Source organism: Hetaerina americana, unplaced genomic scaffold (genome assembly GCF_022747635.1).
Source record: "Hetaerina americana unplaced genomic scaffold, ioHetAmer1.1.p SCAF_1, whole genome shotgun sequence".
Taxonomy (NCBI): Eukaryota; Metazoa; Arthropoda; class Insecta; order Odonata; family Calopterygidae; genus Hetaerina; species Hetaerina americana.
The window spans coordinates 64,275,606-64,291,224 of record NW_027286069.1 but is presented as its reverse complement, the minus strand read 5'-3'; the positions used below and the strand labels follow the sequence as shown (position 1 = coordinate 64,291,224).

The following is a 15,619-nucleotide window of genomic DNA, read 5'->3' as shown; positions in this document are numbered from 1 at the left end:
AAGTTATTATTTATATTCGCAATAAAGAAATTGAGCTAGCTTTCAGGACACACTGCAACACAAGCACACTAGCCCCAAGGGGATTGATTCAACAATTACAGAAAGGGGTGATGAAATTTTTGTGAGAAGTTAAAAAGACATTGGATAATTTCATTGGATTTGGGATCATTGGTATGCTTTTCACAAAACTTACTAATTAATTTCAGCAATCATATTATAGAGGAGACTTAAAAATTAAAGTAAACCAAAGCCAAATTTTCAACGTAGTACTCACAAACAAAATTCTTAAAGATTTCAACATAACTCATTCATTTTGGAAATTATATTTAAAAATCTATGTACTTTCATCCTAAGTTTCTTCTTTCATTGGTGCTCTCCTCAAGTTCTTTGTTACGTAGCTACTGATAGAAAGGAAGTATAAGCGACCAATGCAGTCATCTTGGATCAAATCATTAGAAAAATACAAATAGACATTTCCTGTTGACTCAAAAGTCATTGCTGATAAACATCTTGGTTTTATGAGGTATGTGCCTATTCTTCTTAGGGAGTTAGATAGTAAAATCTGAAAAAATCACGACTGCATTGTTCAAATTGAAAATTATTTAGTATGTAAAAACAGGATTTCACTAATTTTAATCTAGAAGAATTGTGTGGCTGCACTTCATACAAAAAATCCTTCACTTCTACCCAAATTACAGGACAATCCTTTACCATGAATCTGTTAACTTTATTCAAGTGAGAACAAACCAAAATACACATCAACATGGTATTTCTAAAGTTGCATGTATTTGAAAGCCCTGGTAAAGATTAAATTATATTACATTTAAATTAATAACTTAATTGGTGGCTAAAATTAATAAAATTATGCAGCCAATATAATTTGGTCCTGTCCCCATGTAACTATAATTCCCTTCTAATGCACACCCATCAATTTTCAGCACTGATTTCAGTCCCTCCCCTTATCTCAAAGAGGGTCTCTGCTCATTTTAATGCCGTCATTATATCACAATCTTCCATTAAAATTAAAGACTTTAGAAACCACACTATTTTAATAACATAAACAATGTATACTACAGCACAGACATAAAAATTGACTGAGATATATAGGTATATAAATTTAGTTACCTGGTTTGCTCCACCACATCAATTCCTTCTCATGAGTGGCCATGTCTAGCAAAATTTTAAGAGAATTTTGAGCTGATTCAGTTTGATTTGGTCCCGCAAGTGAAAGTGCATAAGTTGTCAGTGCTAGAGTATACATATCTGGAGATATCCCAGATTCTTCCTCATCTGGTGCCAGACAAAACAGAGCATTTGATAGAACTGAGTCCGACATTTCTATGCCAGTTTCCAAAAGTGCTGTTATTATATAGGCTGTAAAGGCAGCAGATGAGGATTCTCCTGAAAGACCCCCCTAGGATTTGACAAAAAAAGAAAGCCAAGTTAAAATAAGGTAAAATACTATGCATAGAAATGATTGAGGGGCTAGTTATCCCAATTTTTCATTCATTTGGGTTAATTCATTAATTAACCCAAATCTTAATAGTGTGATATGATAAATGGTTAAATAAATTTGATAGCATTCAATTTCAATTTAAATCCGAAGTTTTACTGGCACATAAAAAGTGATAATTAGGCAATCAGTTGGGGCAAGTTTCACGCTAAGTATTTATGCAAAATATTTTAAGATTATATCCACATAATACATAATAATTGTAAATATCATTACAAAAATACATTTCCAAAGCTTTTAAATGGGATGTGATTAGCCTCTAACATAACATTTTACCTGGTGATTTTTGCTACTATGTGAAATAAAAATCTATATGCTGAATGTGAAACTCTCCTATTTTATGGAAATTTGCATGGTGCAAAGACTTGTACTACATGAGGAATGGCTTAATAAACATGGAATACTGAAATTTTGAATGTTAATTCATCCATATGTATCCAATTATAAATTTTATTCCTAGTATTGTCATCAAAATAGTACTATTGGCTACTTTTCCTTACCATATGATGAAAAATACGATTAGGTTGGACCTTCATACAACATAAATGAATTAGGCAAAATGATTTTAAATATCCAGTCACAACTTCTTTATTTGTGATTCCTGAGAAATTAATGCATTTTCTTAAAGGGAAATACTTTACTACTTTCATCTCTTGTAATACAATGCACAATTCTAGACTTACACAAGTATTTTTATCATACTCAGCAATTTGGATAGTAATAAGATGATTTAATTCAGTCGGAGTTTATTGTACAATAAGGGCATCCTCTTTTTTCATTCCCAATTAATTCACCAGAATTCAAGAAATATTTTTCCACAGAAAATAATGATTTCACCTTAAATTATTCTTGTAAGTACATACGTATGTCTAAGGAAAACATTTTCTAAAAGTATGTATCACAGTCTAAAATTACTAAAGATGCAGTTGGTAAAAAATGAAAATAGGTTATGTTATCTATCCTGCTGAACATATTAACTAAGAAAATTTTAAACAATTATTGTGATTCAATAATTTATAAAATTTTCTCAAACACCAACACTAAATTGAATATACAAAATTTGGTGAAGCTAAATTACGTAGGTATATCAAGGAGTTTTTTTTGCGATACAGTAAATTATTTTTCCATGATGATACATGGCAGGAATATTATATTAACTTACCTTAATATCCTTATGGAATACTTTTCCAACAAATGGAAAGCACCCATTTTCCATCTGCCTTTTGGTGATCCATCTCATACTTATTTTCAAATCTTCCCTGTCTATAAAGATGAATTTCCTTGCTTGTGCAAATGATTTAACGACAAATGCTGTCAACCACATTGATCCTTCCTTATCAGATTTTCCAAATGCAGAATATGATCCATCCTCATGTCTATATATTAATTCCCGTTGGTATCCTTCATTTCAGAGGCAAGCAAAGGATTAGCAATGTGAAATTAAGTTGCAAACTACATAATGAAAAGGTATTATAAATCAGTACCTTTTTCCATATTGAGTAATGCCTTTGCTTTTAGGGCTGGATTAATTTGATTTGTAGATTCAAGGTAATTTAAAACATGGATATTGGGTACAAATAAAATCATATTTTGCTCTCCACAACCCATTGGTAACTGCACCAGTCCATCAAGGTTCTGAAATATAAAAATGGCAACAGAATATGCTTGTATAGACTCAAGTTTTTTAATGTATTGGTTTGAACTCACTGAGACTTAATTTTCTATCACTTGGAAGACAAATTTTCTCACATTTTTTATTACATAATCATAGAAAATAATGTTTATGCCTCTTATTTTTTAATTTTAGCTAACTGGTATTGATAAACGCTATACATAAGATAAAAGATTTCCTTTTCAAGGATAAACAGAAAAGCCATTGATGCAGATCAGCTATGCAGATCTCATTATGCATTTCAGCTATATGCATAAATCTTTGCAAGTGACCCTTTGAGAGATATTGAAGCCCTTTGAGCATACTTTTACTTACTGCAAAGGAAGAGAAGGTTGCAAAATTTAATGAGGGTGCTTTAACTCAGAAGTACAACTTAGTTTTCTGCCAGTTAACGCATGCCCTCTTAATCCCTACTGCCTCTTAAACTATCACATGTTTGGAAATTTTCTCTTCACCTTCCCAATCAATCATAAAGACACTTGAAATGAGAAACTGGGTGACTCTATGTCCCCCACTGAAGTGCCAATGAGTCCTTATTCATGTAGATATTTAAAAATGACTTAAATTATGTTGTAAACATTAAAACTCAGATATTTACTGATTTTGCAGGAATTTAAACATAAACATATGTTTCAAAAGATTAGGCATATCTCTATGTTGATAATTTGGATATCATGAAATGGTGACAGGAATAATACCACAAGGTCTAGTCAAAAACTACTAATAACATTTATCATTTTGTACTACCCTCTGGTCTGTAACAGATACTTTATTTCCAATATTCTGTTTCCATTTTTTAATTTGGAATATTATTTAATATTGATATATTGTCTACATTAATAAATCTTACTAGGTATGTTTGCCATCTGTGTACCATCTGAAATTATCTTTCATGTATTGAAAATCAAAATTCTTCTCTAATTCTAAATTATATTTTAATTGTCAATAACAAGCATGTAACGTTATGTAATTTGTACCATATGTAAATGCTTTTTATAATTGTGGAACTAACATATGTTTTTACCTTTCTTTTTTAAAAGGGTTATTTCCCTAAATAAATAAACTCTGTGTATAAGTAAAACAGGTACAGGAAAGTATGGTATTGTGAAGTATCTCAGGGTCATTATCTCTAAAAGAGGACTTTAAATAAAGACATTAAGAAAAAAAACAGGGAAATCTATTTTTTGTTCTCTGGGTATTATGTATAGTTTTTGTATGGCTTGGAAACTTGGTCATTGAGGAAAGGGAATGGTCAAAGATTAGACATTTTTGAGATAAGGGTGTGGAAAAGAATGAAAATATTAAAATGAGCAGAAAGAAAAACAAACAAAGAAGTCCTTGGCACTGCAAGATAAGAGAGAGGGTTGTTGGGAGAAATTCAAAGGACACAAGAAAAGTGGTGTAGGGCATTTTGCTTCACATTTGCATTTTTTACAGATGGATATATGTATTATATGCATTGCATAGAAAACATAATGATGAGAACTGATGCTACAAAACTGATCTCAATCGGAAATATACAACAAAATATATAAAACTAATTTTGTGGTCGAACTATGAATGTATTTTTTAAGAATTGTAGCTGCAAAAATATCTTTACATTTCCAGATATATTTATGAAATATGTTTCCCAAATTTGCCCATTTTTTCAGGAGTAATTGTTTATTTCCTTGAATCCTTCATATTATCTATATTTCTGAAGAATAATGACACTCTGCTACACAAAAGAGTAAGGAACAAAATATTCCTATTTAAAAGACTTACCTCCTTTTTTTAGCTTGTAAAGCTTCTTACCTCTAATGCTGGGCCGAGCATATCTCCTATTGCAGATACTTCTGCTCTTGCTGATCCTTCCACCAAGTCTTCAGGTAGCTCAAGATTCCAGAATAAATTTGCTTCATTGTTTTCTGAAAATAATATTATTAAAGTAGTTGAACATATTCCTTCAAAACAGAGGTACAAAAATTATTCAGAGACCTTACCTGATGCACAGACAAATGATGAGCTTGACTTTTCTACAGGAAAGCCTTCTGGTTTGACAAGTAATGGTTTTATCAGCACATCTCTGAAAGATGCAGGTACAGTAATTATAAACTATGCTCAAAAAGATTTTGTGCTGATATTATTATATGCTCTCTGAATATCAAAAGTGAAAATTAGAAGATTTTGAGTATTATAGTGCTATAATTTAGAGATTTTTACTATATATCAAAGTTTCACTATCAATGTCCCACGTTAAACATATGCAATCTAGTAGTGAACTAGTGCATTAGCCCTTGTTCACAACTAACATTCAGTACTTCCTCACCGAATGTAGTCGGTACCTCCTATATTAAATTACAATAAATTGGAGAATTAACTGAAAACCCGCTGTTGTGTTTGCCACTAGGTGCTGACTAATCAGTAAATTTGTGATTAAATTTGGCTGGTCATCTAAATTTGGAATAATAGGATTCCCCAAAAGGGATTGCATCACAAAAAATTGAAAATGATTTTGGAGATCAAATGAAAATATGTGATTTGTATTCAGAAATGATATCTATTGAACTATGATGCAAAAGGCATTCCTCTACACTGCGAACAACAAAAATACAAAATGATCATGCAACTAAAACTCTAAGGAACAGGTTACTTGAATGCATACTTATGCTATTGGTATACATATCTTCTTTATTGACAGAGTTATGTTTATTTAAAATTTGTAGTAAGCTGAATGTTCATTAATAGATCACCATGCATTTATTTTGATTGATCCATTTCTTGAAAATTGCATATATGTACTACACTGACAGCTGGTTTATAATTTCATATTTAGTTTTTATCTTAAAATCATTTACCCTCAGAGACAAAAAATGGTTTATAATCACTAGCTAAATTCAAAGCAACCAACCAATGACAAAGAGGTCATTAACTTAAAGATGGAATCTTTAAAGGTATCTTTTTACCAAGAGAAAAGTCACCATCTGATAGTTTATAAGACTGGTCTTATTGATAAGGTCCACATTTAGTAAATGCCCATTTTAACTAATGAGTGGGTGATGAAACATTAAAAAACCAGAAAAAATGAAACAGGTGATGAGTAGTCAGTTATATGGACAATGAGTTATGTATTCTCTTGGTTTAAGCTATAATGGGTCCTCCATAGTTTTTTACACTGGATAGCCTACCAATATTATAAGAATTTGGTCTGCAGATCTGGTAAAAAATCAGAAAATTATTTGAATGGCCATACACATTAACATACCTTCTGTTGATTAGTATTTCTGGTCCACAAGGTTCCGGAAACAATTCATCAACTTGAGCTGACACAGTAATATTAACTTCTCCTAATTCAGTCATTTTCACGGGGAATTCTGTCACAAAATTATCCTTACTTTCTATGCAGTGGCCAATGGAATCAACACCTAATATTTCTAGGCCTGAAGTGTTTTCTAAAATTATTCTTATCTGTAAAAAAATATAGTAATAGTTTAAAAAAAATGTAATTGAATACCAATACATGCAAGAAAGAAAGACTAATTATTTAAAATTTATTGATCTCTCCATTGGGACCTTTTATTCATTAAAAAAATTAAATAGCAAGGATGGTCACTGTTTTAGAATCAAATGAATTAATGATTCCATATATATATTTAAATATATTCACTGAACAGGATGGTTTTGAAATTTATTTGAAGACAGTGAGAAAAAAGTAAGTACAGATAGCTCTTCCTATCTTGTTAAAATTATGAAAAGTAAGTTTGATATGATTTAAATATTTTACAAAAAACACCAAAATAAAACAAGTTTAGAACCTCATTAGTATCAAATTATAATATCATGGTATCCTTTTTTGGGTGTTTATTTCATATCCATCATTTGATATCCTCTTGGCATTAACATCATCTTGGGAAAACACAATGGCCACCAGTAAGGGGATTTTAATTTCTCCCTTTTATTTTTTTAACTGAGATATGTAATTTTCATTTATTTTAATATTGATTTAATGATGTGCTCAAATTATAGCAACATTAAGTATTGGTAAAATCATGGCGTATGAATAAGAGTGGATCCAATTTCTTGTTGGAATAAGGGTCAGGGTGAGTCATCGCAGTGTCTGGGATGGTGGGCACCCCTGTAATAAGGGTATGCAAAATTCATTGACAGTCATAGGGCCAACATAAAGGATACTAAAACCTGAGGCCTTCCTTCCATGAAGTACACCAAAAAAATGAACCCATAGGTGAGTATGAGTACCAAGGGAATAAATGTCTTAAAAAAAATCTTTTACTCAGGAATAAAATTATTCACAGTATTTACAGATAAGTTCGTATATACTATATTTCATACAACCTTTGCGTACATTGGTACTCTAGCTGGGTAATCAGGAGTGAAGCAGCTGTGTTGTGTTTTTAAAAGTTAATTTTGAAGCATTATCTGATACTTTTTGTACTTACTGGTAAACTGTAACTCAGAAAGTTAAAGATGGAGACTTTCATTTTCAGTATTTCCCCTCTCTTGACTGAATATGGAAGATTAACCTCTAGGAAAAATGGTTGGAATGCATTCAGATACGATGGCTTGGATGTACCAAGTCCAGCACTAGATGATAGACATGTAGCTTGCCCTATCCATTCAGTGATGGTGTGTGGCACTTCAGTTTCTAGTTCTGCAGTTCCATCATCACTGAAATATGAATTTAAAAAAAAATGATTTTCTTCAGAACTATTGTTGCTTTGCTTCAAAACACATTACGTTTTCCTTGTTTGAACTAAAATGACACCATATTAACAACATAGAATCATTCTTTGAGGTAATGATTTAAATAAATGATCTTGAATACCACACAAGCAATGCAGCATCACCATCTGCAAGGAATTCCCATTGTGTAATGGAATATATGTATACATGTATTGCATTTTAACTTCTTATCCCCATTTGTATGACATTCAAAATATACTGTTTATTTTAGATTGCAATACCAAAAAAATGTAAATTATAGCTTGTTTAACTGTTTTTAACATAAGCAAAATGCACATAAGAATATCATATCTTCAAATATAATCACTGCGCAATTAATTTTTTTGCAATCCATTAATTTTTTAGGTAATTACAAATGAAATAAAGCCTTTTATATAAAATTAATGTTTAAAATTTGAAAACTATGTATTATATCAAAACAATGACCACTGACCATGAAGAGGCAACCTATTATGCTGAAAGTAGATGTATTTACAAAAAAGGAAGCAATGCATAAAACTATTCACGAATGCCTAAAACTTACTGTTTCATATACCACCTAGGTAGATAAATGAACACAAGGAGAGGAAAGAGTTAACAGGACCAGCAGGCTTACAATGATAAATAAGCGATACAGAACGTCTGAGGGTACACACAGCAAAAAAGAAATGAGTCATAGTGGCTAATTACATACATTAATATGTGAAATAGTATAACATATTTTCAAGGGTTTAAAAATAAAATAAGGTACAAGAATGTGTAAAATAATGAATACACAAAAAATACCATATAACTTTCATGAAACAATTTGGAACAAATAATTTCCCAAGTGGCAAAGAATCTTGACTAATACATCCAAAAATATCCTCCTAATTCTAATGCAATACAAAATATTCTCACCCAGTGTGTACAAGGTCCCAAAGCCAGGTTTCTGGGAAAAATGATCTCACTTCAACAACAGGCCTGTTAAGTTCTTCTTGATATTGTGCACTATCAAAAGTAGCCATGGGTGCTGCTAGTGACAAAATTGGTTCTTGTGCAGTGAACCTTTCTGTAAGCAAGTAAGTATTCAAAATATTTCTTACAATGATCATACCATACAGAATGTGATATCTTAGAAAAACACTTATGTATCATGCCAATAGACAATACTTCTTAAATGGAATGTTGACATTCAATTGTAATATGTTATTCAGCACAAAGATTTTCTACTAGTTACTATAAAATATATGATTTTAAAAGTAAGTACAATTGAAAACATTGGAATGATGATTTAAAAAATATATGTAATATTAGAGTTAACACACTGAAAGGGGAATATAAATAAAAGTATTTCTCAAGGTACCTACATATTATTAAAACTACCCTCGAATGTAATAATTAGTTATTCTGATAATGATGACATAAAAAATAACCAATCAGTACTCTTTTTCCATAGATTTAATATTTGACACACTTATTAAGGGGCAATAGGTTAAATATTTATGGAGTTCTTTTAAACAGAATTAAAACAGAAAACTACATGAAACATAAGAATCAGGAATTGCAGCATTAGTAATCAGTCAATATACTCATACCTTAGCTAATATACATGCAAACTATTTTTTTGGGACCATTTTAAGCATACCCCGACATTTAAAATGAAAATTTTTTAAATAATGCAAAAGATCTGCTAACCTTCCAAATTGATGGTTGTTACTACTGAAAATGTGTAAAAATTGCAATAAATTAGTTGAGTCATAAAAAATTAACTATTTGAGTGCAATGTCATAGTACTAAGATTTTCCCAAAACTACTGATTGGGTGTCATATTGATTGTTTAAAATACATTTTATTAGCTATTGAGGGAATATGTAGATTTGTATTTTAAGTACTGCACAGTTGCTTCTTTGACTTCATATCACACACAACCTCATACTATGTGGCTTAAAATTTTCTATCATAAGGTGTGCCAAGGTATCATGATAACTTGATCATCTAAGTAGTCTATTTTGATTTCTAAAGGGACTAAAACTTATATGTAGCACTTTTCTTTGGAGCTCAAGTGAAATTTTCATGGGGAAATTACCCACTGTATTTTGGTATTTTTGTTATTGGCATATGCCATCAAATATTACTCCCTTGAAAGTGGCATCTAGCAAGTAATTTTAGGAGTCAATTCCACCATAAAAAATGACAAAATATAAGATTTGGATGAAGTAATATAATATTTAAATTATTTTTTCATTGTTAAAAATTTAATAAATAACATTCCTAATTAAATACAGACAATAATATCCAAAAAAGTCCTTCTTCACTAAATTACTAAATAAAAAATTCAATCTTCTTGTGAATAAAATAAAACCTTTGCATTAGCCAATGAAAAACAACTATTAATGGCTATGTCTGTTTTACAGATGTGAACATAGTGTACCAGAAGGAGCATATTGGAGCCGGCTGCTCTGCATATGCTGCTGTGCAGTAGCGTCCAAACGCATATTGCAAAATGTAGCACTACTACTTTTGTGTGATGTTTCATCCTCCATCTTAAAGTATGAAATTCTCTATGAAATCAGACCCAAGAGAATTTTAACATTTTAAACAAAAAAATTAGAATTGTTAAATTAAAATATTAGCAACTATGTAAATGTTTATTCACAGTAGAATCACATAAATTCATCTTTACTACTGAGAAAATCATATATCCAGTAATTTCACTGTGGAATTCTATAACCTTTCTGTCATATTCAATTGGCAATTTTTGTGCTAGTTTAGTTCTGCTATGCATGCAGAGACAATTCCTCTATGTGAACCATTCGCACCACAACATTGCCCCAGAAAAATCAGCAGCCTATTATTAATTTTCTTGCTTCTATTACAATCAGTTTGTTGAAACAGAAATCCTGTTCTTCCTGTGTAAACTCTGGTGTTAGTGAGAATGAAGGTATTACAGTAGTAGCCACTGTACATTGAATTTTGTTTTAACCTCGGGAAAAGTGCCACTAAAACTTATGCCATGATTCAAGAGGCATTTGGAAATGAATCTAAGAGTGTTTCTATTGGTACAATCACTTCCAGTCTGGAAAAATCTCGACCGATGAAGAACCAAAAAAAGGATGACCATTGACATCAATAAAGGATGCCCCTGTCAACAGTGTGAATGATTTAGTGCATGCAAACTGTAGATTAACTGTTAGGGAGATTACCAATGAAGTTGACATAAGTTTTGGATTTTGTTTCACCATTTTGACAAACATTTTGGGCATACACACACAAATATGTGCCACATCCAAATATGCACCAAAAGTGTTTGAGAATGAACAGAGGCAAAAACATCTTGGAACACAGTGGAAAATCTTACACATGGCCCAAAAGAGCTCTGATGTCACGATCAAGTGTGAAGATGATGTCGATCATTTTCTTCGATTGGGAAGGGATCTCATTATAATATATATCCCCAAATGACAAACAGTGAATGGGCAGCACCATATGGAGGTTATGAGAAGGTTTAGACATGACATGTTGTGGAAGAGAATACAAATGTAGAAAAACAAGTCTCGATGCTTTCATCACAACAACACATCGGTGCACACATTAATGATTGTTAACAAGTTTTTGGCCAAAAGCAGCTCCCTGGTGATCTCCCAGCCACTTTACTCTTTGGATCTTGCTCCAGCAAACTGTTTCCTATTTCCTAAGTGGAAATCCACCTTGAAAGGATGCCGATTTAAAACAATTGAAGATATCCAACAAAATTGTACCACAGACTTAAAGGCTATTCCAAAAGAAATGTTCCAGATGGCATTCAAAAGCTGGAAAAAAACATTGGGAGCATTGTATTGGCAGCCAAGGGCTGCATTTTGAAGGCTACAAGCATTATTAAAGGGTAAATAATAAAATCAAATATTTATTCAAACAGTATCATCTTTTTTTGATCAGATCTGGTATATATTTTTTCTTTCCATATGTTTATTCTGAAACTGAAAGGACATACAATGAAGTCAATCCCTCTCATCCCCCTGTAGATTAGAAAAGGTTTTTTCGTTGGAAAATGGGAGGTTATTTCAAAATTTAATAAAGCTGGAATTATATTTATCATTCTTCCCAGTTTCAGGTAGATTTTTGCAACCAAATGGTATGCCAGCAAAGGGGAGTTCACCACATTAAAAGTAGAATTGTTCAGATTGATTTCTTGTGGGGATAACTAAATGAAGAAGTAACAAGTGGCAAAGTTAGGTTTTGGAAAGGGACAGAGAATGGAAGGTTTTGGTTACAATGTAATAGGTGGGAGAGTTTATGCTGGGAGGTTTTTTTGTTGCATTTTTGTATTTTCCCTTGGCTATTGGATGGAGGCCATATGGATGCCTTCTGGAAAAGGGAATGTAATTTATAATTTCAGATATAATACTTTGTCGGAATAAACTTTTTGAAAACCAAATGTGAAGATTTTAATTGGAAAATCGTGACTGCTGATTACGATAGCTGTTCAGGTCAAACTATCTGGGTATGGTAATAATTCTGAATAGGACCTAGGGCATATGACCAAAATGAATACTAACTATGTATGTTATTGATGCCCATCAATGGTGATATAGTAAGAAAATAAGGTGCAGTATGAGAGAAAAATGTAAGAATAAAAAAGGTAACTTGGCTACTTGTTGATAAATGCAGTTATGGTGGTCTCTTGCAGGAATAATTAGATTCTGTAGCACTTGCACTTTCTTCGAGCCAGCATATGATAACTGGTGGTCAACAGGGTATGGTTATGGCAATATGCAGTATTTTATAAAACCACAACAGATTTATTTTTCTAGCAAAAGCAAATGCAAATTGAAAAACCTTGTTTTCAATGCAAGAAATGTTATTCCTACCCTTCAAAAATCCATTATTTAACAAATCTCCTGCATATTGCATTAAAACATTTGCTGGAGAAACTAAATACCAAATCCTTATTAGATTATATGAACATTCAACTCACTTTAGATGTAATAGACTAAAAAATCCAGTGTCACCAAAAACCTAATTAATACCAGCCACTCATATCTCCTGCTGCTGTAATCCTTGAAAAAACCCCTGATCACCTCCCTACCTCCTAAGATGGAATATTCATCCACAGGTCTGTAAACTGCTAATATCATGACATAGGGTTCAACGTCTCTTCCACTAATGCCCACACATTTAATTTTTTGCCATTTCCTCCCTCAGTCCTTAATTTCAGTCATTCCATAATCATGCCTTGCTTGACAAAGATAGCATCACCATCAAAATAGCATTGCAATTGAATAACTGACCGTAGCACTTTTCCACTTGATAAATTTTTTATTTCATGACCAGGTTTCCATGTATTACATCATCATCGGGTGATTCATTATCATCAAGTCAACCTGTAATTTTTCAAAACCTGGTCGTAAAATAAAACATTTTATCAAGTGGAAAAGTGCTACGATCAGTTATTCATTATGTTTGACTTCCACCACATCACGCCTGAAGCTACTCAATTTGTTAGCATTGTAATTATTTTGCTTTTGCCTCACCTTTGACCTTTTCCATATACACCCTCTGACCCGCAACCCCATACCTTGCCCTGTTCCTTGACCTCATCCTGCCTCTATGGTTATATGACCCTATGGAATGAAATTAGTTGTTATTATACAGCATCCATATCCCAGCAGTATTTTGTTACCCAAAATAAAGTGCAAGTACTGCAATGTTGGACTATTTTTTTAGGCATCCATAAGTACTCCCTTAAGCGGATAAAATAATACTTTGTAATTCCACAGATTTATTTCACAAACACACGACCCGGGTTTCGACGTACAACGTCATCTTCAGGTGCAGACATACAGGCGACCAACATATATATACCCTTAGACCGGGGGGGGGAAGGGGGCCAATTTTCCTCCCCCCCCCCCCCCAGTCTAAGGGTATATATATGTTGGTCGCCTGTATGTCTGCACCTGAAGATGACGTTGTTCGTCGAAACCCGGGTCGTGTGTTTGTGAAATAAATCTGTGGAATTACAAAGTATTATTTTATCCGCTTAAGAATGAACCGATTCCATAAAATAACGCCTGAAACCATCGATTACATCCATAAGTAGTTCATTTGTCACTAAGTGGCCAGGGCCCATGACTTAACATTCCTCTTAGCCCCACACTTTTTCCCTCGTACTATTCCATTGTCTCTCCATCTTCCACTGTTGATAGCCAATAGTAACACTCATAATTTATCTTATTCAATCTTCAGCTTTTAAAATATGCAAAAGTGCATATGGACAGGAAGAACAAGACGTTTCCTCTACTAGACATAGCAGATTAATAGGAGGAGTAAGGTCATAAAGCAGGAAGTTGTAAAATGAGGTGCTTATTATATTATATATTTTAAATAGTAGTTTTCACAATTAGTTTGTGAAACATGGGGGCATATTATAATCTGAAAGTCACAATATCAGAGATATAAAAAAGTAAATAATAATAACTATTATATGGAGTTTAGTTTTCTACTGCTGTGAGACATACACTCTACAAAAAGTAGAGAAAAGACGAGATAAGAGCTAATGGATAGGCAATCCTAGAGTAGAATGGATAGGCTTAGTAAAAAAGGAGTAGGTATCTAATTGAAAGAGTGGGTGAAGAGATAATCCTAATGAGAAATTAGATAAGGAAGACACTTGTCAGAAAAATAGGGTAATTAATATGGAGGAAAAAGCATACACTACTCGGTGGACTATTCCCTGTAGAAAATTTGTTCTAAATTGGAGAAGTCCCAAAGGAATTCCCTCGTAAATATAATTTACATCCCATATCATATGATGAGGCCTCCCCAAAAAAGATCAGGACTAGCTAGAAATAGGCTACAAACCAATCTGATATGTAAAGATTGATGGGTTTTTTAATCTATCATGGTAAAATTTGAAAGAAAAAAATGGTAACAAAAAATTTTATTGGCTGAATGTTTTTTTTCTTTTGTAATGCTTAATGGCACGCAGTCAATTTAAATCCATAGATGAATGTTTTTCAATACATGTAAGAAAAGAGTACTACATCTCATTCTGCTAATGAAGTTAATAATTGATAAAAAACAATGATATAATAACACTTTTTTACTTTATTGCTGCATACACTATACATTTAGGAAAAGTGGGTGGAAGAAAAGGATATAATATTTTTAAAACATGCTACTAACATGCAAAGCATATTAATTTACTCCTTTTTGCTAAACATGTGTGAATATCAACACATGCTATCCATAGTTTTAATAAGAAGTGACCAACACACTTCTGGCTAATGATTATCCAGGCCATGCTCCAAATATCCTGAAAACTTTTTAATTCTAAATATATGTATTTCACTGTAGTAAACCTATAATGTTTTGAACATGAATCGTGCTACAAGGGTGTAGCATGCATCTCCATCTGCCTTGACTATATCCCCACCCAGTCATAGTGACCAGGCTAGTCGTTCAACATTGGAATTTATCTCATATATGTATTCATAATGGGCAAGGCCTTTAGATCCATAGGATGAGGGAAGCAAATGTGGTTCTAGGTTCAAAGGCAGCTAAGTGAATCATCATTAGTCTTTCTCCATTTATCATCATCATACATCAACCACGAAGAAAGGCCATTCAATGATGGGGGGTCCTATATCTACAGTAATCTTTCATTGGAGAAATTGAATGCTTATTAGGCATTCCAAAGGGCAATAGGATCAACCTACACTAATCACTCTGATCTT

General features: G+C 32.4%; 1 protein-coding gene across 4 annotated transcripts in view; it reads right to left on the bottom strand.

Annotated features, from left to right (window-relative positions):
• Window positions 1-15,619, bottom strand: part of LOC139692447 (alpha-1-inhibitor 3-like) — a 90,052-nt gene that overhangs the window by 21,289 nt on the left and 53,144 nt on the right. For all 4 annotated transcript variants that reach the window (XM_071590676.1, XM_071590669.1, XM_071590652.1 and 1 more), the window contains 8 exons: window positions 8,805-8,955; window positions 7,622-7,850; window positions 6,430-6,632; window positions 5,168-5,250; window positions 4,980-5,092; window positions 2,998-3,148; window positions 2,676-2,914; window positions 1,126-1,414 (listed from right to left, as the gene is read on the bottom strand). In XM_071590676.1, coding sequence (XP_071446777.1) covers window positions 1,126-1,414; window positions 2,676-2,914; window positions 2,998-3,148; window positions 4,980-5,092; window positions 5,168-5,250; window positions 6,430-6,632; window positions 7,622-7,850; window positions 8,805-8,955 — 1,458 coding nt within the window. The remainder of the gene's footprint in view (window positions 1-1,125; window positions 1,415-2,675; window positions 2,915-2,997; window positions 3,149-4,979; window positions 5,093-5,167; window positions 5,251-6,429; window positions 6,633-7,621; window positions 7,851-8,804; window positions 8,956-15,619) is intronic.